Source organism: Populus alba, chromosome 1 (genome assembly GCF_005239225.2).
Source record: "Populus alba chromosome 1, ASM523922v2, whole genome shotgun sequence".
Taxonomy (NCBI): Eukaryota; Viridiplantae; Streptophyta; class Magnoliopsida; order Malpighiales; family Salicaceae; genus Populus; species Populus alba.
This window is the reverse complement of record NC_133284.1, coordinates 35,542,205-35,568,076: the sequence shown is the minus strand read 5'-3', so window position 1 is coordinate 35,568,076 and position 25,872 is coordinate 35,542,205. Positions and strand designations below refer to the sequence as shown.

General features: G+C 32.4%; 3 protein-coding genes across 3 annotated transcripts; all 3 read right to left on the bottom strand.

Moving 5' to 3' along the window:
* Positions 1 to 2,599: 2,599 nt before the first annotated feature.
* On the bottom strand, positions 2,600 to 4,304 carry LOC118055224 (F-box/kelch-repeat protein At3g06240). Its single transcript, XM_035067049.2, has one exon. The coding sequence runs from the start codon at positions 3,757 to 3,759 to the stop codon at positions 2,665 to 2,667; it is 1,095 nt and encodes a 364-aa protein (XP_034922940.1). The 5' UTR covers positions 3,760 to 4,304; the 3' UTR covers positions 2,600 to 2,664.
* A 1,866-nt stretch (positions 4,305 to 6,170) lies between these two features.
* Positions 6,171 to 8,933, bottom strand: LOC118055225 (uncharacterized). Its single transcript, XM_035067050.2, has 3 exons — positions 8,446 to 8,933; positions 8,148 to 8,360; positions 6,171 to 6,717 (listed from the first exon to the last, which is right to left on the bottom strand). Exons 1-3 carry the CDS (start codon positions 8,887 to 8,889, stop codon positions 6,424 to 6,426), a joined length of 951 nt encoding a protein of 316 aa, XP_034922941.1. The 5' UTR covers positions 8,890 to 8,933; the 3' UTR covers positions 6,171 to 6,423.
* Positions 8,934 to 19,827: 10,894 nt separating this feature from the next.
* On the bottom strand, positions 19,828 to 25,558 carry LOC118055226 (uncharacterized). Its single transcript, XM_035067051.2, has 12 exons — positions 25,391 to 25,558; positions 25,193 to 25,304; positions 24,996 to 25,059; positions 24,764 to 24,865; positions 24,606 to 24,673; positions 23,845 to 23,943; positions 23,404 to 23,483; positions 23,100 to 23,313; positions 21,643 to 21,698; positions 21,270 to 21,398; positions 20,967 to 21,150; positions 19,828 to 20,438 (listed from the first exon to the last, which is right to left on the bottom strand). Exons 1-12 carry the CDS (start codon positions 25,444 to 25,446, stop codon positions 20,313 to 20,315), a joined length of 1,290 nt encoding a protein of 429 aa, XP_034922942.1. The 5' UTR covers positions 25,447 to 25,558; the 3' UTR covers positions 19,828 to 20,312.
* Between the last annotated feature and the right edge of the window lie 314 nt (positions 25,559 to 25,872).

Genomic DNA, 25,872 nt, shown 5'->3' with positions numbered 1-25,872 from the left:
TTAGCCAAGTCAAATCTGTCACATTTCAGATTTCAAATCTTTCTAATATCTGTTGCCATCCATTCAAAGATGGACAGCTGAACATGAAAAACGGTAACCTATCAACATTAAAAGATATGTGGTTCAGAGGTATGCTCCTAAAAAATTCTCAAAACTGTGTCAAGTGTCAAGTGATGATTCAAGCCAGTCGACATTGAAGTGATTAACTGGTGATTCTTTAAGCGGGAATCTCCTTAGCTGGCCATGCTTTTCTTGTTTCTCTGCAGTTTTTCCAGTCTTACACGCTAGTTTAAGGAATCTATGGGGACACGCATGCAGTTATTCATTAATGCTGAAAGGCACATTAACAAAACCTAATTCTCGTTTGAAAAACAGTGTTCATTTAGAGTGAAAATATTGTTAATAGCGTGATGTTGATTTTACCCCACACAATCAAAATCTTAAAACTAATTATTAGGAGTAATAAATTCTTTTTACATGATCCATTAATCATTACTAAATTCATTGAGGGTAAATCACTCCACTCGTATTTAGAGAAATGGTATGAATATTTGATAAAGGATGTTAAAATTAATATAATAAGATATATTATTAAAATTTTATTTATTTAAAATAAAAATATCATACTATTTCTATGTTTAAATACTAAATAAAAAAATTAAAATGTTTTGCACGCCTCTACTTTCCGCCCCTGGATAAGGTTACAGCAGGAGACAACCTCAGGGGGAAAGTCATATAGCAAGCATGTAATCTTCCTCGTAAGCAATGTCAATACCTGAGAAAAAAGTTAAAGCATGCCCATGCACTTAACATCTCACAAGAAGACGATGAACACTTCTCCAAGCAATCACGAAGAAAGTATAACAAGCAAATAAAGTTATGGTCAAGTTTTATTTATTTATTTATTTTAAAAAAATCTCAGATTCAAACAAACATTTCCTGGTCCAACTTGATAAGATGGCTCACGGATTATTATTTTTTGCATGATAAAGACATTATTGGCATTTATTACATACATTAATTATTGATAGGTGTTTCAAATTACGCATCAAGTGGTCAAAAAAATAAAATTAAATTAAATTAAAAGAGGTTCCACGTACCCATCTTGTAACACATCTTGGTTATTTTTTCAAACATTAGCCCTTTAATCAATAAAATCCGTAGTCTGCTTGGGATGTCGCAACCGACAAGTCGTTCTCTCCCCACCCATAAGTCATTCTGCTTTCTAGTTTCTAGTTTCTACCCCAACATGGGCCATTATTTTCTCAGCCGACATGTCTTTCCGTCCGACTGAAAAGTCAACCTGCTCAAGCTGACACGTCGTTCCGTCTCAAATCAGCATGTCTTCCATAATTTGCCCTTGTATGTCAGGCTAACATCAAATTCATGGAAGCAATGACCAAATCCACCAAGGAAACGATGTTAACTCTTTCATTTCTTGAGTTATTATCAGAGACTTATTGTGCGTGTTGACTAGGTGATTCCCAGTATTTCAAGAACAACATTGTCAGTCCTTTGCTGCTAACTTTTGGGGCTAGGAAATATTCCACCATGTTAGCATGTGTTCCGTATTGTATTATGATAATTTTTGTAGTTATTATATAAAAAAATAGATTTTAAAAAAAAATATAACTTGTAAACTTATTTTTAATCAAGGAGAGAGTTTTTAATGAAATTTATATAAAATTACGGTGTATGTTGATTAGGTTCCAGGATATGATTTATATTATTTTTTAATACACCCCCTCAAATGAGTTTTTTGGGTTTGAAATTTGTACAAGCTCAGAGTACCTTGTGTTTGATTTTTTTTATCAAATAAATAGGAATGATAAGATTTGAACTCGTGACTACTTGATCATTAAGACTCTGATACTATATCATAGAACCATTCTAATCCAAAAATTTAAATTTTTAGTTAATATTTCATAATATAATTTATATTATTCTAACATGACATATCATGGCATTCTTTTAACTTCAGGGTCTCCTTCCTTGTCACTCACTGAAACCACTAACTTCCCATTTTTCTCTACAGGTTCTACCTAACTCAACTTTATTGCTATAATCTGATACGGTTGCCTTTGGCCTTTGTGTGATGCCGGCGTACTGTTGAATGGCTGCAGTGGTTGATACTTGGTACTCCGGTGTAAGTACTTCAGAGAAAAAAAGAAGGACGAGATTATATATCTTGGTTAGGTAGAAATTAAATCAAATCCCATGATTTTCACGATTGTGGAAAGAAATAAAAGGAGAAACTCAAGCAAATATAAATTAATAATGCTCATTTATGTGAAGATATTAATAATGTTCCTAGTTTATTGTTTCAAATTTGGATCATGAGCATCCATTGTGGTGACCTACTCATAGCTCTTCTTTTTTACTTTTAATGGGAGGTCCAGCAGGTTTTGGGCTACACAACAGTAGTAATTCTCTTTGTTATAAACCTCTGTTACGATGCAATATTATGCATAAAACAGACAAGAAACTAGTCAATCTATCAGCATTGCATACATACAGTGTAGATACGAAATAACAGTGGTACTTGAAATAAACTAATTACAATAGGATGGAAAAAATGTAACGAAAACGTGCATAGAAATGAAAGAAGAAACAGCTTGATCTGTAGCTTTATTTTGCTGATTTATGTTCTTTAACATTCTAGATTTATCCTAGAGAAACAAGGCTTTCTGTATATACAGCAGAATCATACATGGGATCCCTACTGTTTTTCACACTTAATAACTTTGTTGCATCTTCAACTGGGTCGTAAAGCTGCAATGTCCCTGGACATCCATGATGGTCCATTAGAACTCCTTTCTTCGTCAAGCACATTTCTGTTGAGAAATAATCCATATATAATCTGTCAAAAGGAATAGCATACCGTCTTCTCCAAGATGTCTTGACTCCATATTCACTTGTTATCCATGCCTCGAAGTAGCTTTCATCAGGATGTAGTTTGCCAAAAATGCACAAGCAATTTCCTGAGATGCTCAAAACAGCTGTACAAAAATGGCTCGGAAGTGGTACGAACCCCATGAACTTCTCTTGTGCTACGTCAAGCGAGAAAATAACATCCACGTCATGATCAGCACCTGTTTCTTGCTTCCCTAACCAATGCAAAGCCCCGTTCCAAAATACTCCTGCACATCCTTCCAAGGTGATACCAGAATGGATGCCTTGGATTCTTCTCCATGAATTGGTTTTGAGGGTGAAGACTTCAGGCGCCATAATTTGGTGAGAACCATTGGCAGTAGTTAAGCAGGCAATTACTAATTTGTAATCGTCGATGGTTGAATCATAACCAAGTCCAGTAAGGAAACCATCTTTCTGCACAGAAGAACTTGGTTTTGGCAATTTCTTGGACTCTCTAGTAGATGGATTCCATAAAAACATATCGTGAACGTCACCTCCATTACGTATACATACTAAACCATCACAAGATCCCTGGATCGATGCAAAAGCGAAGGATTCAGTACGACTTGCTGCGCTAGGATAAGGAAGCTCCATTACTGCATTAACATCATCACCATCACTAGCTGCTTCAAAGTCTACAGAACTATAAAGAGGCTCGGCCGCAACAAGGAGCCTTTGGCGGTTAATATTGTTGCCTTCAATTGCCCGTTTGAGATGCAACTTGACGAATCGAGGGTCGGAGATTAACGACTGCCATGGCTTGCACACACACTTGAATCTAACAAGAGACTTGACCGGCAAGTAGGTGAGGATATCAACAATAATGTCTTGGGGGAGTTTTGACATGGCTATTCAACTTGATTTTGGTTTCTCTAGCTGTTGTTGGAGGAGAAAGAATTAGTATAAGAAATGATTTTCAGCTGTGAGGTAAGATAGAAGCTTCACGTTTCCTATGTATTTACCATTTCATTATTGACCTGGTCATGTCTTGAGTGGGCTGGTATAAATGGAAACCACAGAAGGAGACTAGAAAATTTGTCTGCTTCACCTACAAATGAGCCTCTTCCATTTTCCTGAGACTAATATTCGTCGAACAGGTCATCAGAGCTGGACCAATACAATGAAGAGTATCCCTGTTCCCGGAAATGATAATTGTTACAGAATGAACGACTTCCATTTCCATGGCCTTCTTCTAAGTTATAGCATTAGGCTAGTGGTTGGTTGAATAAGTCATCGGTGCCGGACCAAAAAGTGAACTAACTGTTACAGAATACAAGTATTTACATAATATATATCAGATGATTGACTAATATAGCCAGGCTTTGAAAGCATCCTAGTACTGTGCTTGATCGATAGTATAGCTGAAGTTATGTTTTAAAGTGTTTTTTTGTTTATGTCCACGCTTATATTAGCTGTAGAAAAATTGACAAGTAGAGCGCCATGACTCGAACGCTTGTTTTATATATATATATATATATATATATATATATATATATATATATATATATTTATTTATTTAGTTTCACTCCTCATCATTTAGTTTATTTAATATTTATATTAAATTTGGTTCTGATTATTTTAATTGATATTATTTTATTTTTTTTCCTTTTTTTCTAATGAATTTTGTTTTTAATGTTATCCCTCAATATTTAATTTCAAATTATTTTTAAATCAAATTTAGTCCTGATTTTTTTTATTAATATTTTTTTTATTTTATATTTTTATTGCATTTTTTTCTCCATTTTATCCCTTGGTATTTGTTGATATAGGATTTTATTGCATTATTTTTTAGGGTTTACTTTGTATGGGGTTGGTCTCATACTCATAATAAAATTCATTGATTTCAAAGATTAATACGAATTGATTTTGATTATTTTTTAGGTTTTTTTAAAAAAAATTAATTTTTTTTTAACATTTAATTTATTAAAAATTGATCTTTTTATTTTTTATTTTCACTTTCTTGTGCATAAGATAAAGGAGTAACAAGTTAATTAGGGTTGTCTCGAATTTTTTTTATATCTTTTTATTATAGTTTTACTCTTCACTATTAAATTATTTAATAATTAAACTATTGAATTTGCTGGGCTTCAAAATAGCTTTCCATGCGGTCGTTGATTGTCAAATAAGCAGATAAAAGATAATTCGGAGGAATTGGAAGTGGCAAAACCTTCATGAATTTCTCTTCTGCTATATTAAAAGAAACAATCATATCCACTCCAGCATGGCCACTCTCTCGCATCCCCAGTCAATGCAAGGCCCGTCCAAAAATATACCTCGACGGTGTCCTCCCATGCTAATACCAGAATAGATGCCTTGAATTATTCTCCATGTATTGGCTTTTAGTGTAAAGATTTCAAGCATAATTGGGACTCTATAGTAGCTGGAACACTAAGCCATTACAAGATCCCAGAAACAACCCGACAGCGAAGGAGTTATTATGACTTAGTAAATTAAGACAACGAAGCTCCACTACTGCATCATCATCATCACCATCAGTCCTAGCCACTTCGAAGCCTACAGAATGAAGAGGTTTGGTTGCAACGAGGAGCCTTCTGCAGTTAATGTTGTAGTTTTCATTTGCCCTTTTGAGATTTAACTTAGCAAATTGAGGATCACAGGTTATTAATTGCCACGCTTGAATCGTGCTAGAGACTTAACTGGTACGCAGGAGAGCATATCAACAATGATACCATGAGGGAGTTTCAACATGGCTTTTCAACTTGATTTCGATTTTTCAATTGCTATTTGAGGAACTTATATGATACACAAAGGTTTTACTTGTAGATTTTTTTTTTTTTGGAAAGTTTTGTTTATCGTTTGATGGTGGAAAAAAAATAATTATGTCTAATGCCATCATGTACAATGGCTATAATGGAAAGAAGTAAGAACGGAGGGGTCTTGGATCCTCTTCTCAACATTATATCTGAAAATTAGGTGATGCTGCTAGAGCCCAATGTCTTTGTAGAAGATGAGGCTACCTCCATCCAAATTGTTCCCTCCATGTAATTAGAGGTTTTGGCTAGAGCATGTGCTCCTTAATTGCAATGTCTAGTTGTCTGCTAACAGACACCAAGAACATAGCTTGAAGCTAGAAGCAAAATGTCACTCACAGTGCTACCAAGGCAGGTGTAATGACTCGTAGACCAGCATTCTTAGCGAAAACAAGACTATAAAGAATTTTCCTCTCCAGATTCGAAAGTGGTAATATTTTCGTAAACAAGTTAGATTTGGCATGTAATCAGAATTAAGAGCGCAAGTAATTACAAATCTACTCGATTCATAGACAGGGAACTTTCAAAAATTGGATCCATGAGGTCATAGGAAATCTTTGCATAGCAAAATGAAAGTTCCAAACAACCAGCCTCATGTAAATCCTGCTGCCATGTAGAGGGTGGGATATTTGGCTTTACCCAAAAGCAAAGTACCCTGATTCGTAGTAACTAGTTAAGCTACAGCGAAGAGATCCAAGAAATACAAGCATAAAACGATTAGTATTGCTGGGGAACATTCTTATATTTGACTAGAAGTGCAGTCCCTTGCCCAATGCCCTGGCTTACCACATTTGTAACAAGTACCAGATGAACCAGAAGCTGCTCCAAATGTAGCAGGAGAATCAGACGTGGACATGCCACAATCTTTTGCCCAGTGGCCTTCCTTGCCACATTTGAAACAGGAAGATCCGGTTCTTGCACCAAGGCTTTTGTTGCTGGAGTCATTCATGTTGAAGTAGACCTTGGGAGCACTAGCTTGAAGACCAGCTGACGCAGTATTATCATCACACCATTTGAAGAAACCACAACCTCCCTGCAAAGCAACCAAAAGCACATGACTATCAGATAAAGCTGCATCTGTCTACAGCATTCCAATTCACTTGTTCCAGTAGGGGGGGGGGGGTCATGTCATCGAACCACCAAATGGCAAAATGAGAAACGTTGACTATAATTTACAGCATGTATAGTCTATCTCAAGCATGCATAATTCAGAAAAAAATTATAATGAAACAGAGAGGATCTGTTTCTCGGGGTGCCTTTTTCACCAACAACCATCTCTGTCAAATGTTTCACACATGAACTCCAGTAAACAATTTCCCAAAAATAGAAAACTTACACAGTCAAGAATCCATAGCCAAAGAAATTCCAATGCTTTCATTTATGTTAATCGCATTTATGAAATATGCCATCGAGCTCTTAGAATTGTCAGCTAACAGTTCGTGCCATATAATGGTTATCTGACCTGTAAACTTCTTTGAAATTGACATCAAATTAACCTTTTCCAACAGGTCACAATCACAAGTTCACTTGACTCCAATTTTAATGTATACTTTTCTTCTTATCCACGGGCACTGAAATGCACTTCATCGTTATGACCTCACAGGGGAAAAAGATATAGAACTATGGCTTTCCATTGAATTAGAACAGAAAAAATAAAGACCATAAAGGACAATTAAAGGGTGCTTTGAGATTTCTTTGCAGTAAAAGGGGAAAGATAAGACATGAAGCGGTTATAATACCTGCACATATAGCATATGATACACAAACAATGGTCACATTTTTCACTGCAAATACTTCACTATTCACTACGAAACAACCGTGAAAATTCACAAAATAAATCGTATTCCACAATAACTATAAACACTCGCTTCAAAATCCCTTCGATATTTATCATTCTCAACAAGCCACAACCATAAGTTCACTGCCTACAACAACAACAATGCCTCCATTGCTTATTATGCACATTCGGAGCAATGCATCTGTTACCCCCATCTACTGAATCGCAGCCACATCAACCACTAAACCTAATATATATACTCATATCTACCACTAACAAATGTTTATTTGATTATTTTTCACCTGCATCTTTTCCATCATATACTCTTCTAACATTCAAACCTTCCTTGTCCTTCAACTCTCTCTGTTAAGGCTCACAACAGTAAAGAAGAAATCCAAGACACGAAGCAGTTCACATTTGTAGACAATTAAAATTATAGCACAGAATCCACATTTGCACCAACCATGACCTTCTTTCCATTATGAAACAACCCTGAAGCATGGACCATGGTTATAAGAGCTGCCCAGGGTCCAACCCAATCTAGGGCTTGAGTCTTTAGTTGACCAGGTCAAACCACGGACAGAAGGTTTCAAAAAAATCAAACAATAAAATCCCAATTCCAGAATACAACTGGATAATTTAAAAACACCCAAAAATCTTCCATATGAAGAAAATTAGGTACCTACCTGATTTTCAGGACATTTATAGAATTGCTTCCCATTATTGTCCCCTTTTCTAGATGTCAAAATCAAGCAAGACCCAGCTCCACATGAACATTGAAGCTCAGGAAACACAGAATTAGACAAAGTCCCATGGCTCCCACCCCCACCGAACCCACCACCATTATTTTCCGCTGGAGATTCATCACACCATTGAAAAAATCCACAACCCCCACTTTCCTACACAGAAGCAAAAACAAAGAAAACTCCTCAGTTTTAACGCGCACGAATGTAATACACGCACGGTCAGGATACGAATCTTTACCTGTCTTTGAGGGCATTTGTAGAAATCCCGCCCGCGGTTCCTTTCAGTATTAGCAGTAAAAACATTACAAACACCCAACCCACAAGGACACACCTTCTCGGGAACCACTGCCCCGCTGCCACCGCCACCGCGAGCATTGTAATCAGGAGGAGGGAGTTTGGAAGAACCAACGGTTTTGATTCGCTGTTGCCATAAAGTACTTTTACTTCCTTTTAAAGCTGCCATGTAGTCCCCTTCATTTTTGTATTCGTCCTTCACTTTGATCGTCGTCGTCGTGGTATTGGTGTTCTCTTGGTTTTCGTTGAAACCTACGGTGGTGATTTTGCGGCGTTTGATGTTGGAAGCGGAGAGAGCTTCCAACTCAGCTTGGGCAACTTGTGAAAGGAAATCATCGTCGTCTGTGTCTTCCATTTCGATTACTGTCGTTTCTCTTTTGGATTTCATTTGAAGGCTCTCTCTCTCTCTCTCTCTGAATTTGTGTTCTGCCTTTCTGAGTTTTGTTTGACTCTTTTTCCCTCTTTATTTTACTCTGGAGTGAAATTTTAAAAACATTTTTCTTTTTCCCGCCTGTGATTTTTTAAGGATAGTAAAAGAGTGTGTGTTTAGTTTTTATAGTTGTGATTTGAAAAAAAATATTTTATAAAAAATATTTTTAGTTAAAATTAATTTAATATTTATATATATTTGGTTAAATTTAAAGTTGAATAAAAAATAATTTAATATATTTAATTAAAAAATTACTTTTAAATTGAGGTTATATATATATATATTTGTGTTCTGCCTCTATTTGGCTCTTTATCCTTTTTACTCTGGAGTGAAATTTTAAAAACATCTTTCTTTTTCCTACTTCGTGATTTTTTAGGAAAGTAAGAGAGATTGGTATTCTGATAGCTTTTGTGGTTATTGGAAAAAAGTTATTTTATAAAAAATACTTTTAGTTGAAGTTGGTTTGATATTTATATATGTTTGGTTAAAAATATGATTGAATTTGAGGTTGAACAAAAAGTAGTCTAATGTATTTGATTAAAAAATTACTTTCAAATTAAGGTTATAAAATATATATATATATATTGATGATGTTTTTAATTTAAATATTATAGATTTAATTATTGTTATTACATAATGAAATAAATAATACTTTATATAAAATATTTGTTATTGTTCAATTAAACTATCTACAATTTCATCATGTATGAAATACATCCGACAATGCTACAGTTTTCTTGGTTTCTTAAGTGTGCAACAACATTAAGTAAAATATAATCAGGAATAAAATTGGAATGATGATCAAATTCTGCAAATGTTATGTCATCAATAAAACACAATTAAAAATAAAAACTCAAAATTTTTTTTACTAGGTCAGACCCGATTCAATGCATTTAGCTTTGAACCGGACTCGGTTCGACCGGAATCATGCACCACTATTCACATAAACAGTGATGCATGTCTCTACTATGCACTTAAAAGTGAATAATGGAGCATGTCTCCACTATTCACTTGTAAGTGAACAGTGGAGCATGTCTCCAGAGCTCCACACTGAAAGCAGCATTGTGCTGCTTTCAGTGACCTATGTTTTTTAACGCAGGAATTGTTGGGTCTCACGTGATTGAATTTAGTTTTCAGTTGTTACCAAACATGTGTTTTTCGTGGTTGGCTTCAAACGCAGAAGCAACCACAAAAACAAACGGCATCTAAGTAGAGGGATGGTTCATGTAGTGGCAATGACAATCATGTTATGAGATTCAAACAACAAAATAAAAACAATCGGACTTTAGTATATTTTAGGGATGAGATTATGGTTTGAGTGCTTCCTCAATTTTGGAGTGTTTGAAATAGTGTTAAATGTTTCTTTTTGCTTAAAAATATTTGACAAAAAAAAAAACCTTGAATTGATTTAGGTTAGCCTATCCAACTTGCAGTCCAAACCTTAAGTTATAATGAGCTTAATAACTTTAAAAATATTACAAACACTCTAAAAGACATGGGAAAAATATTATTTCTCATGCCACAGTTCAACTAGAGACAAATCATTGTGGATTGCAATTGTGATTTTTTTTTTTATCCCTTTTATTTTTTTCTAATTGCACCTTTATAGACCCAAAATAATGGCCAATTAAAGCATATTTATTAAGGAATGACAAGATTCAAAGGCAAGGAGCTAAACTGAAAAAGGTAGTAAGAAGAGGTAGTTTTAAAAAACTTGGGGTTAAATGTTCACTATAGTCCTCCAACTTTTTAGATTATGAATTTCCAATCCCTAAAAAATTATGAAATTCATTTTTTTATCTAAAACTTTGTTTTCTTTATTTTATAGTTCCAAGTTTAAGAGAGGAGAGAGAAAGTGGTTGCATTTCGATGGTAGAGAAAAAAAAAAGTCTTAGTTAGGACCAATTCAGGGCAAAAAAAAAAAGTGATTTTGCTGTCAATGAGTTCCTTTTAATAGAGAGAGTTTATCTTAGGTGTAATTTGCCTGAAATGATAAATTCAAGCCTGTAATATTTGAAACAAATAAAGAAAGGTTTAATAATAAATGACAACAATACCTTTACCATTTATAGAGTAAGTTTTAGGTATAAATGATTGAAGGACACTTTGGTAATTTGTCTAAAAATTGGTAAATATAAATAGGAAGAGAAAAAAAAAAGAAGATCATATTTGAAGAGAGAAAACCGAGAGTGAGAAAGAAGAAGAAGAAGAAGAAGAAGAAAAGATAAAGAAAGGAGAAGAGGGTTAAGAGAAAATAAGTTTAAAAGGTAAGATTTATACTTTGATGTGTATAATTATTGTTATTAATTAAGATTACAAATTTATTAAGATTTAGGGTTTTAGAGTTTATATTTTGGGTTATATTGATGAGCTGATTGAAATATTATGGATCAATTATTATGGGTAATGGTTTAATTGGTTGGTTATTAGATGATTTTGTTACGATTCATGATTTTAAGAATAATTGGTATAATTGATGTATTGGGTGTAAGAAATTGTGAAAAGACCCTTGCTAGAAATATTGGATATAAGTGTCTTGAGGTTGAGGGTGATAAAGTTTCAGTTTGGTCCCCTATTTTTTTAAAAAAATTACATTTTAGTCCTTAAATTTTAGAAAATTTACAAATTGATCCTTATAGCAAAATTCAAGATTTTGTACAGGATTTAGGATAAAATATGGGTAACATTTCAGTATAGTTATGGATTTATGATATTTTTATTTTGGTCCTCTAATTTGACAAATTACAATTTGATCCCTACAATCATGAGAATTTCATATTAGTCCTTAGATGTAATCTAAGTTTTTCAGATTGGTTTTGAAGAATAGTTGAGGTTTGTTAGTGAATTAGTATCAAGTTTTATGATTTGTTTTCTTTTAAATTAAATTTCGGGAAACTGTTTGATTTTTTGCTTTTTTGGAAGAAAAAAAAACAGTTTGATTCCTAAATGTATAAGGTTACAAGTTAGATTCTAAGTTGAGTGTATTAAATTGAATTTACATTCCTTTCAAGTTTATTATGAATATGTGCTTTTTTGTATTAAGATGTTCTTAATATTCCATCTACTGAACATCAGTAGAATTTTTTTCAGTACTTGTTTATGTGTTTGTTTTGCTTTTGAGTCAAGTGAGTGGATAATATTCCACATGTATAAGAAATAGTATAAATATTTGAATTGTTAGTATGAAATGGATCATGTTTCTTGATAATATGTATGCTGATTATTATTCTTTGTTATGATAAAGCATGATCATTTGTTAAATCTAAATTCTGGATATGAGATATGTGTATGTTTGATTTGATAGCTTCTTATTTGATTAATACCATAAGTTAATCCTTGAGATATAATTTTATTAGTTTGGTTATGATATGACCTCTTGATATGTTAGTTAGAATACACATGCTAACATGGTAGTGTTAGTCTTTATGTATATTGTATATGAACCCTAGTTGGTTAGAGGAGTCAGCAACTTGTGCAAAATGATCATCCTACAATTGGAGTCATATGCTCATTGCATTTTGATATTCTAATGAAACTTACCTTATGATATTCCTTGTTATGGCTTGGTTGTGAAACTTTATTGTAAGAGCCTAAAGTTAAATTTATATATGTTTCTCTTTGTTGTTATCTACTCATTGAGTTATTGAACTCAACCTCTCATTATTTATTCTTTTTAGATGTATAGTTTAGCTAACAAGTCATTTTTGTTGGACTTTAAAACCTACTATTTTATTATAATTAATGTTATTCTGTGATGTCTAGTTAGAACTCTATAATTATGATATTTATATCAACTCTTGTATTAAGATGTTGATTTATATTATGGACTTTAATTATGATATCAGAAGTTGTGTAAACTCTGGTTTGTTTAAATGATAAAAGTTTATATGTAAGTTTGAGATCGTATAGGTATGGAAACCTAGAAGGGAGCCTTACTTATATGTCTGTCATGGATCTGGGAATCAAGTTGCAATAAATTTGGTATTAAAGCATTAGGTTAAAAAAAACAATAATTAATTTCATAATATGTATAGCATTGGGACTCATATTGTTTTGTTCGTTATCTTTGAAATTCTGAATTCTCATCAAACATATATTTTTTTGCTTTTTGAATTTTATGATAGATATGCTTTCATGTAATTCTATGATAATTATTATGTTATTTTTCTAGCATGAATTAGGTGCTTTCACTTCTTATAGGAAACATTGAGAAATAAACAAATAGTTAGTACTAGTGGAGTAGATGATGATCAGGACGATGCCTTTATTGTGCAGTTGCTAATTACAAGGCAGATGAGGAAAGCAGGTGCACTTGTACCTTAACATGTTGGGGAGGTACCTCCATTAGTAGAGAAGGAGCCTCTGGAGTTAGAAGAGGAGAATTTGGTTGATGAAATAAGTGGAGGAGTAGTTAACCCCAAATACCTTACAGAATTCTAGCAACTTAGTTAGTTTATGTGGATCCATATAAAGTTTACTATGGAAAGAGATTGAAGAAGAGATAGAGATGTACCATCATCATCCTACACCGTTTAGAGATTCAATGTGTTGTTGAATGACTTTATAAAGTTAACACCCCATACCTTTACTAGGATCGATAGATAGCTCAGAGGTTCCTAGATAACATATAGCAACGGTGTGAAGCTTTGGGATGTATAAACCATCAGGTTATAAGTTTAGCATCGTTTAAATTGGAGCCATCAGGTTATAAGTTTAGCATCGTTTAAATTGGAAGGAGATGTGGCCATCTCTTGGTTTGAATCTAAAAAGAAAGCGAGGCAAGTAGAGGCTCAATTGACATGGAAGGAATTTAACACCATGTTTTTTAGACATATCTTTTCCTCAGAGTGTTAGGGATTCTATATTCTACAAGTTTGAAAGGTTATCTTAAAGGAGCATGACAATAGATAAGTATAATTTGAAGTTTACTCAACTGTTAAGGTATGTTAAGCATCTTCAACCCATTGAGGAGTGGAAAGGTTCGTTTGAGGGCCTAAATCCTTAAGGTATATGGTGATGGTATCTCAAGTGTTTTCATCCTACTCTTCAATAATTGATAGCATCAGGTTGATTAAGGCATGTGAATTAGAGGATATGGTTGCAAGCCAATTTAAGAGGCCCGAAGAAAATGGCTAGTTTTTAGACAACAAGGATTAAGTGCAAGCCTGTTTGAGGGAAAAAGTGGTTGTTAAGGCTTATATGTTTTGAGGAGTTTTAGACAAAGATCTTTACTTAATGGCTCAAACAGTCAGAATGGTAATAATTGTGCTCATAACTATAATCATAGTTCAGTTCATAATGCACCTTGTAGCTTTTTTGTTCCATCTCGAGACAGTTCTTCATGTCAACATCGTGGAGGAAGCCATACTAGTATATAGTGCCACAAGAGGATTATGGCTTTTTTCGATTATAGTTAGATAAGTTATAAGATTCAGAAGTACTAAAGGAGATAGTCATCAGCTTTAGGAACATTTGTTTAGTTTAGCCTTTTATTCAGGAACCATCAATGAGCTAGTATGTGGCTCATAGTGGTAGATGATTTGGTGGTTGTGGTCAGAGAGGTCGAGGTATAAGTGATAGAGTCTAAAAACAACAAGGTCAGGGGCATATCAAAGTCTTTTCCTTGACTCAGTAGAATGCTCAGGTATCTAACATAATTGTTTCATGAATTCTTCTTATTTGCTCTTTTAAAGCAAAATTTTTATTTGTTAAAGAAGCAACTCATTCTTTTATGTCCCTGTATTTCACTGTGAGATTAGATAGACAACCAACTCTATTAGGATCCCTCATTTCAGTTTTTACCCATTTAGATGAATCAATATTAATGGAATATGTGTATCCGGATTGTGGAATAGAGATTGAAGATTAGATTTTTATAGGAGATATAAATGTCTTTGATATGGTTGATTTTGATGTGATTTTGAGAATTGGCTGATTGACAAAGCATAAGGCCTCGGTCAAGTGTTGGGGTAAGAAAATGGTGTTCTATTAGATAAAAAAAAGAAGCTAGGTTAGTGTTTTAGGGAGACAAGATTACATCTTCATCGATTATGGTAGATGTATGAAGTTCTCTAGTTAAACTAAGTCACTATAGTCAGGGAGTTCATTGATGTCTTTCTCAATGACTTACCTAGATTACCTTTATATAAAGAGATTGAGTTTAACATTTATTTGGTTTCAAGTACCGGACCAATATCAATGACACCATATAGAATGGTGTTAGTAGAGTTGAGGGAGCTAACGGAACAAGTACAATATTTGTTTAATAAGGAGTTCATACAGCTGAGTGTCTCTTTGGGAGCGCTAGTATTGTTTATCAAGAAAAAGGATGGATCATTGAGATTATGTATAGATTATAGGCAATTGAATTGGGTAACAGTTCAAAATTGATACTCACTCCCTCACTGAGTTGTTGAACTCAACTTCTCATTTTTATTTTTATTTTATCATTTTTAAGCATATAGTTTTGTTAGCATGTCATTTTTGTTAGACTTTATAACCTGCCCTTTTATTGTAATTAATGTTATTTTATTATGTTTAGTTAAAGCTCTATAATTTCGATATTTATATTAACTCTTATCTTAAGATGTTGATTTATATTATAGACTTTAAGTATGGTATCAAAAGCTGCATAGAACTCTAGTTTATTTAAATGGTAAACGTTTGTACCTAAGTTTTAGTTCTTATAGGTATGTAAACTTGGAGAAGAACATTATTTGTGTGTCGATCATGGATTTGAGAATCAAGTCGTGACATAGTGCAAAAACAATTTTAGTTTCGGGTTGATTATGGGTTTTGAAGCTAATTTTTGGGTTGTTAGAGGCTATGAATATATTTTACAAGGTGTTTTTTAGGTGAAAATATGGCTGAAAACATATTTTTCTAGGTCTAAAATAGCATAGCCAGATTTTCCAGGAACTATAGGTCACCGGAATCTAGGCAAGGCAGTTAACGTGCTGCTTACTATTTTGTTTTTCAAAAATTAAAAGTGAACAACGTATTGTCTGTCGCCCTTAAGAAAATTTTTTAAAAAGGCTAGGACTGCTCACCTGGGCCTTTTTCTATAGGCCTAGGAGCTCTGAGCCATCCAGATCTAAAAGCTTGGTCCTTTTTTTCCTTTTTTTTTCTCTTTTTATCTATTACAAATTGATTTGTTTAACTCTTCTTGCTTATATTTTTTTTTTAATTTTATCATTTAATATTTGATTAAATATTAATTAAGCAACATAATTTATTTCAGTTTGATTTTTTTCCAATCATCTCAATATTTGGTTAATTCTCAATTTTATAAGTTTCTATTTTAGATAAAAAAATATAATATTGTTGAACCCAATTGAACCCTGACTAAGGTCACGGTTTAACAAGTTAACTTCGGCTAAATAGGGATCGGGCTTCATAATTATTTTTTATTATATAAATAGTTTTCGGTTTATTTAATTAGATGCATGTATAAAATTTTTGAATTCCGCTTGGGATTTTTTATATACAAAAACACATCGTAAAAGCTTGCATATATAATTTTTTTAAGAAAAACAATATTCAACCCGTAGTAAAGCACATGTCAAATAGCTAGTTATAAGTTACTCGGTGATTTTAGATGTTTTGGTCTAATAACATTAAAAATTGATGTTGTAATGATTTTTTTATGAAAACACACATGAAATTCAACTTGGACAATTGGGTCCTAATGTTTAGTCTATTAGATAACAAAAGTCTCCCTTATCCCTATTTAAGTTAATTTTGAGTTTTAAACACAAGGGATAAATTTAATTTTTATAACTATTTTCTCATGGAATCCCTCCATTCATAATTAAGCTATTTTTTTGTTAATGGAGTTTATGATATTTAAAGAAATATTCCACTTGAAATTATTACAATCAAGTCATAAATAATAGAGATGATAATTTAATCTGAATGCAATGGATATTGACCTGAGTGAGTAAGTTTTTTATGGATATTTACTTTACCTTATGAGTAATTGATAAGGTACGGATATTGTCAAACTTGATAAAAAAAACCCGACTCAAACCTAACCCAATATAAGATATATTTACCTTTTAAAAAAGACTAGCATAAAAGGGTTTTTTGGTCTTTTTATTTTTTTTCTCAAAACACAAAAATGACCTAATTACTCTTAAAAACAAAAAGTTTAAGCTTTATAAAGGGCTTTGTTGGCTTTTATTTTTTTTTAATGTAAAACCATAGATTTATCCTTGAAATTTTTTTAAAAAAAAATTAAGTTGTTATCTTAAGGTCATTTTCATCCTTTTCTTTTGTTGTTTTTCATTATTATTAGTTTTAGTTAGGGTAAATTTGGTAACTTAACAAATATGAATATTATTAAAAAAAAAAAAAAAAACGTGATTGACATGAGGCCAACGTCCATGCTTTTTAGGCAGTGATCGGGGCACTGTCCAGTTGCCAAACACTACCATCTACAATGACGTTTAGAAGATATCAACGACCTCTCTATGATAAGGTGGCATGTGTGTCCAACAATAAATCGGCTTGACTAAGATGGGATTTTTTTCCTCTTGTTTTATCTCTTCTCTTTGATTTTCTTGATGAACCTTTAAAGTTTCAAGGGGATCCCTTTATTTATTTTTTCATTGGGATTTGATCTCAATTCTTTTTATTACAATTTGTTTTATATGAAATAATATATCAAATTAGAATTTGTTTTCAATTTAACCCTTTTTTAGTTTTTTCACATGTCAGGTTTGATCCTTATTCTTTTAATTACTATTTGTTTTATTTGAGATTTTTTTTTTTTGCAATTTCACCCTCTTTTGTTTTTTTATATCATATTCAATCCCTATTCTTTTGATTGTTATTTTTTTAATTGATTTTTTTTAAAAAAAATTGATATTTTCTTTCCGGTTTCATCATTCAACATTAAATTGGTTAAGTGTTAAGCTTTTTTGTTGATACAAGACTAAAATTTCACATGTTGTGAATTTAAAAGATTGAATCCAAGTTTAAAAGATTCATCAGATTTGCTTGTTTTTTTTTTCTTTTTTAAAATAATATTTTTCAACTTTATTCTTTATCATTTATTTAATTAGGAGATTAGGATTGTATTTTTTAAGTTGTTTTCTTTTGAAATTTTTCATTGATTTTTAAAATGATACAAAGTATATCACCCTTTAATATTGGATTGTTTAGTAATTAACCTTCATAGTTTTATTCAATTTTCTTTTGATGGGATTACCCCAGCATCACAACCTAGTTATAGATCTTACATGTTAACTCAAGTGGACTCAAGTCTTAGTTTTATTTGACCTTTTTGTACTATATTTTTTTTCTTCGATTTAGTCCTTTAATATTTTGTATGTTGCAAACTGAGCTTTAAATGTTTTTCATTTTATTTTCTATGAAGTTATCACATTCTCATTTAATTATTTTTTTCGTTATCAGAAAAGATCCTTCAACATTTGATTTTTTTTAAATCAATTTTTTTATTTTAATTTTATTTTTTAGCGTTTGATTGATTAGGAATCGGTATTCATTATTTTTTTCTAGTTTTATTTATATGAGGTTATCTCAATCTTATACTCGTGATCACAAGGTTAACATGTTTGCCTAGTTTAACTGAAATTTTTTTTGTGTTTTTTTTTTAATTTCACCATTTGGCATTGAGTTGTTTGGTGATTGAACTTAATGATTTTATTCAATTTATTTTCAATAGGGTTACCTTGATGTCATAACCAAGTTATATATTTAGCATGCTAACTCGAATGGGCTCAAGTCGAGTTTTTTTTTTTTTTAATTTAATTTTTTCACTTTATTTACCATTTGTATTTTTCTTCAAGTATTAAATTAATCAAGCTTATTAAACTATATTGATTCAATAACCCGAGTCTTAATTATTATTTTTCTTGATTTTTAAGTATTGCCTTGATATTTTTTATATTTTTTAAAAAAAATCAACTTGTGGCGCATGGTGCGAGCACCTATATAATATAGACTAAAATAGAAATTATAAATTACAAAACTTCCCTCTATGGTTTGTAGGCTTTGCCAACCCCCTCGAAGGTTTTGCTTTGAAAACTACCTATCATCTTTCTTAATTAGAATAAACAAATTCCTATTTAATCCTAATATGTAATAATTTTGGTGTTCTCTAATCTATGTGATGTACTTTATAGTATTTTTTAAATTTTTTTTGTTGATCTAAGTTTATTTTAAAAAAACTTGGCCTTAAAAGGTTTCTAAAATCAAATTTAACTCCTATATTTTTAGCCTCCAAGTATCAAGCACACTTCCTAACTTCTTTGGGCCAACCCCTCAAGTGTTAGGTGGATGCTTGGACAACCCCAACACCATGCACACATCCTCATGCCTTTTTAGGTCTTTAAACTTTAACCTAGTCTTGCAAGTCTAGACTTTCCCTACTTATAACCTAAACCCAACACCTAGCCCCGACTTATGACCTCACCTAACCCAACACCTAACCTTTTAAATTTGACTGACCGAGGCTTTTTAACCTAGATCTTATCCCCTTAACCTATCATATTTTTATCACATTAATATACATGTAAAAAATATTTGTATAAGAAATATTCATCATTTATTAATACATGTATAAAACATATTTACTTTTTATTAATGTTATCATTGAAAGTTTATAATTTTTTCTTATCAACATGTGCACTATTAAGTATTAACAAATAAATTGTTTTTAAGGATCTGATACTTCTTTTGTATATTTATTATATTTTCTATAAAAATATTAACTTAAACATTAAGGGTCCCTAAATCCACCAAATAAAATTGTTTTACAGGTACAAGGATTATTATATCAAGCTATTATAAAAACACTATTCCCGAACATCTTAGATTTTAGAGCATGATCTAACCTATATGTCCTTGTCGCCAAACATGCCACATGTACTGTGAATAAAAAAGATCATTTCAAGTATTATCACCATTACAACAAACTCCTGAGAATACAAAATGAGACCAGATCGAAGACTCAAGAACACATGAAATGGTGTTTTGCAAACCTAGACAGAAATTAAAAATAAATAATGTAGGTTGAGCAAACATACAAGGAAAGGAAACAGTATCAAGAATCATGGATCCAAGATAGCATGATTCTTGAGTGCCAAAGTATATGATCAAGCAAAACTTCGGCATGTTGTTCACGAAAAATGAAAGATGAAACGCAAAGCGTGCTTGTGAAAACCATCATAAGTGAAATTGAGCATATATTCATATATGGAAGCTTGTGTCGGAGAGGATATCGTTTTGTTAAAATCCACAACGATTTCTGAAGAGACTTGACACACTTCTACAGGCATGTTTATGGCTTCAAGTTATATCTGAGCAAACACCCGGCGGTCCATGCATTATTAGGTCTCCAAATAGTGCAGTGGTAGTCATACGCTAGAAGTACCATCTGAATGCAGTTCCAAGTGCATTTGTTCTACAAGAATTTTTTCAACAGAGTCTACAAAGCTTGACAAGTTCTGCCGCGTGTGTACATCCAAGGAGTTCGCCGCTTCCTATGATTGAAAATTACACAACCAACGGAAAATCAGCGAAAACCCTATGAATATACACCCATATATAACTTGCTGAATACGTGCACCCAATATGTTCAAACAAACCTGAACCTTTCAAAGATTACTTCTACACCACCACCACCATCACCATTATTAAAAGCACTTGTCAATAGCCTACTATTAGCATGCTTATGAGTCTTATCTATACATAGATCTTCAATCAAATTGCAATCAATCAGAAACACGACTATGTTCTGATTAGCATAAAAAGCAAAACTAAAAAAAGATTAAAGAATGCATGACAAGATGTAGGTAGAAATGTGAAAATTGACTGACTTGGGGAAGTAATACAGATATCAAATTAAGAGTTAGGTGAAAAAGGCACTATACTTGTAAGAGATCAAAATTTCTGAACATACGAGACCATTTTATTCATCCAAAAAAATATTGAAGAGCAAGAAACAAAATGCCCACCTCTTTCATCCCAAAAAAGAATAGAAAAACGAGGAAGTAGACAAAAATGCTCACCTCAACCTTGCAGAGAAAGCCCAATGAAATTTCCTTTGCATGGTGATTTGAGTTCTTGAGAGATACCAATTTCAATGGGGAATTTGTTATGGGCCAACCCTGAGAAACTTCCATAAAAGCATCAACACCCCCAACCATATGAGCAACTATTATTTCATCTCTGTCCAAGTATTCAATGGATTGCCTGCAATTCAAATTTAGTTATTCTAAACCTGCAAATGCTTTGACGAATTTGTTCTCACATCTGAGATTATTTCAGAACCTCAAGTTCTAATAACTTTTGCTCAAGCACAGCACTCTCACCTGGATGTACTTGCACTCCTTGCCACCAATCGTCTCAAAGTAGACTGAATAATTCTATCTTGAGCTTTTCTTACAAACCACTCCAGTGAAGAGCTTGTCTCCATCAATGCCAAGTGCAAAAACATTTGCCTGTGACATTGCAAGACTATGTTTCAATGAACCTAAAGGAAAATCTCACAGAAAATAACACAAAAATATTCTCATATAAGACTCCGTGAGTTTGTTCTTCAAGTAACATATCAAGTTTAAGGTAAGATGGATAAGAAATCTTCACTCCATCTTCCAAGAATATGTAATCAGCATCAAAAGGGAAAAGAGGAAGAAAAAAGAAACCTTCAACATTAAAAAGTGAGAAATACCAAACAGTACAAACCTGAAAGACTTTGCAGCATCAACAATGTCTCCTATATATATGTCATTGGGAAACATCTGAGTGAAAACAATAAGTTAAGAAGAGCATCATAAGATCATCCAATGATTGATCAACCTATGAAAATCAATATGGCATGGTAGCAGGCATTTGAAAGGAGTAAGATCCTAAAGCCAGGTTGCTACACAGCATTTAGAAGCGCATGAAAATCCATGCTCAGGTCCTTTGCATTCTTTACAGGTGAGATGTTTGAGTTTTTGGTCCATGCCTGTTAGCCTTAACTCGTTTCCAAATGTCATTAAATTACATATCTGAAATCTATTCACTTGCTCAATTCAGATTAAGTTTTATGAAGCTAAAATTTAAGTTCCATATTTTAACTAGACTACGAAAAAAGACTGGTATGCTTTCAGTTCATACTAATTTTTTCCACAGATTATCTCAGAATATAAAGTTCTTTAGACTGCACATTAACACTTTACTGACAGAAATGCAACTGGCACGGTCAACTTTCTGTCTAGTTCAAAAACTTTGATACGAGATGCATTTCATCTATCCCGTATTTCAGTTCTATTACTCAACTCATGTCATATCAAACTTATCCAAAAGCCAGAATATGGTAGCTGAAAGAATCAAAAGTTAAACTACAAAACATAAACAAAATCCAAAAAGTGGCAAGAAATGTAACAAGTGAGGGGAATGTGGAGGAAACTAAACTAACTTTGACAAATACAAAACATAGACTATCTTGGCCATTCCATACCTCTTGCCTATTCACATGAGATTTAACGAGTTTGAATGCCAAAATGAAAAATTGAGAGAGAAGGAGAGTAGAATCAACAATAAGGATGGTATAGCCTTGCATAAATACTGTACAATTGAATGTAGTTCAAATCTTCCTTTATTTGCTATTTTCTATTATTCTGTAACTGGATCTACTTGGGAACACATTCTGTTGCATCAATTGCTAATAAGGCTGTAGCTTCTTGTTACGCAGTTATGATATCTTCCTATCTGCTGAAACATTTTTACTGAATTGATTGTGCAAACATAAAGCATACAAATAAGTAATTCAGATGCCTAGGACACCCCTAAATTACCTAGCCATCACATGTCACGGTAAAGGATGGACAGCCAGCCTCACAAACATTGGAGACCATATAACACCCAAAAACCATTTGGGCAACCCAGTAAGTCCAGTGTAAAATGTTCCATAGCTGAAAAAGTACCCATTGTGATACATTTATATTTTAGCATGATCTCGTTTATGGTGATTAGATTTCTTAGACCAAACCATTAGCTCACCACATATCATTCAGTTTACATTGTAATGCTAAAAAACTTTTAGCATCAATGTGTTATCTAAGATTCCTTTTCTTTTCCTTCTTTGGGAAACAAGATGCATAGGAAGAATAAGGAAAGACAATTCATAATTTTGGAGAGATTTTAGTTACTCATACCTCAACATTCTTAATCTCCATACTTCCATTGGTAACTTCTATGAGAAATTCATGGTTTATTTCATATTGCACATTAGTTTCTTCAATCTTCTGTAGGAACAACACATCTTGTTTTGGAATATAAGTCCGCAATGACAATCTAATGCAGGTTCCATCAAATTCAATGACTTTCAGACCCGACAATACATCTTCAATTTGTTCTATGGCATCATACCTGACAACAATGAAAAGAGAAGCTTATACATGACATGTGCAGAAAAAAAAAATCTAAGCAAATAAGTAAAGTCTAAACCAATAGAGTTACCATTTGCATACAGAATCAAGATCCTGCATGGACTTCAAAATCCTTTTGCTTTCCTCAATCTGATTATCGAGCTTCAAAATCTGAAATGCAAGCAGACATACTCATGAAATGCTATCAATGAATAGTTGCTCAAGGAAATGAATTCAAGGTTTAAAAAAAAAAGTAAGATAATTGGTGAGTGAAACAGGAAAGACTGGTATTGCATTTTGAAGTTCTAAGGTTCATCACCATTGAAACTCATAACTGAAATATAAGGGGAAGAATCCCAATAGCATTTGCTGGTGCTAAGTCAATCAGGCATGATACAGAAACCAGTTGATTCATTTTCAGAACCTCATATTTTAGTAATTACACAAATGCATTAGTCTGTCCATGTAATCTCAGCTATTATAATTCTCAAGTTGCAAACAAGGATAAACTTAAGAATCAAGTTATCAATACCTCAAACTTGCTTTCTTCATTTGTGTTTATCAAATTTGATTGATTTTCTCCACTTGAAAAGTGCTCCATCTGTTCATCTTCTTTTTCTTTCTCTCGATCCTACCAAAAGGTGGGGGTAAAAATGAGATACTAAGGGTTGTGATTAGTTCCTCAGATAATCTGAAAAATGAAGTGATAGAAGACATGGAATTACACAGTAAGACTGTTGCTGAAGAAACTTGTTTAACACCATCAAGGATAATGTTTCACTTACACAGTCAGAGTTGCAGTGAATTTTTGTCATTCCCCCCCTAGTCTTTAGATTTAATTTCACCTTTTCTGGTACATGATATCCACTAATTTCCACAAAAGTCCAAACTATCCATTCAAAAAAGAATAGAAAATCCCACATAATAAGGAAGACTAATTTATTTATTAACCAGACAAGATTTACTCTACAATTAGTTGTGTAGAAAACCCCATTGTATCATCGAAAATTTTATGTCATCAAACATTTTGCAGTCATTATCGTGGCCTTTACCTCCATAAAATTAAGCATAAGCACACAATCCACAACATTATTATCAGCGAATCTTTTCTCCGCAAACAAAAAGAAAGCACATAACAATAAAAGTCACTAGTTTCACAACAAGCACTTGTAAAGTATCAAAAAGTCTAAATTCAAATCAATTCAACAAAAACCTATCAATTGCTTTCATTTCCATTAAATCAGGCATAAAAATATAAAAAAAAAAAATCTAGCTCAAAGATTTCCAAATTACCCGCTGTGAAGAAATTAAATCCAACGAACACTTCATCCATTCAAGATCACTCTCTAGTTCACTAGAATCTGCAAAAAATCACAAATAATCTCAGTTTCTCTAATATTTTAAACTTGTTATAAATGTATTTCAAAATATAAATATCATAAATTTTTTACCTTCCATATATGTTCTATTGAGCGACTCAATTTCATTAGAGATCTTTGCACTCTCAGCCTCTGCCGCTTCAAGCTCCTCTTTCAAGTGTGCTAAGTATGCATCTACACCAACAAATTTCCTAGTTAAAAATCAAATAATCACGAGCCATTTTTTAAAAAAAAGAAGTAATAATAAAAAATAAAACAATGCGATTAAAATAAAATAAAAATACACGGAGAAATAGAGAATTACCCAAATCTTCAATGCCTAGGAAACTGAAATCGGAGTACTCGGTTACGGTTTGACTCACTTTGCTCTGTACGAAGAAAACGATCACATTTGAAACAACAAATCAAAAGGAAAAAAAGAAACATAGGCATAAGAAATAAATAAAATCCATATAAATAAACAGGATTGGACAGGGAAAGTGGAGAGAATTACAAAATTACCACTAGTTGATGAGCGGAATCTTTCATTAATTCATCAGAATCAGAAGAGTTTATTTCGGAGAAACTATCTGCATTGCAATCTCTGTAGATTTCTTCAAGTTCATTTATTCGACTGGAAAAAAAAAAAGAAAACAGTTTTCTATTTTTATTTTGAATTTGAATTTATATACACACAAAATACAAGATAGAGAGAGAGACCTGCGAATTGTGTTTAGATTGAGAGATTCTTGTGTTGTTGAGGGAGAGATTTCCATTTTTTGTTTCTCTCTCTAAAAAATCACGACACTCCCGCTCTTGAGAGGTTCTCCTGTTGAGACTTGAGAATTGAGACTTGAGAGAGTAGGTAGGGTAGTGTAGTGGTTTTATTTTTGAAGGGAAATCAAAACTTGGCGAACAAATTGGCATTTAATAATAACAGGCATACGGATTCGAAAAAATATATCTGAATTATTAATTCATTAAGTCAAATCATTGGAAATGTAATTATATGAACTTAGATCTTATCAAATTAATGTAAGTAGAAATTTGATTTACATTAAATTTTTATTTTTAAAATTTTAAAATTTTTATTTGTTTTTATTTTTTTAAAAGCACTTTTAAAAAAATTTAAGATTTTTTTATTTTTTCTTTACTTTTAATTAATATTTTTATATATTTTCAGATCATTTTAATGTGGTAAC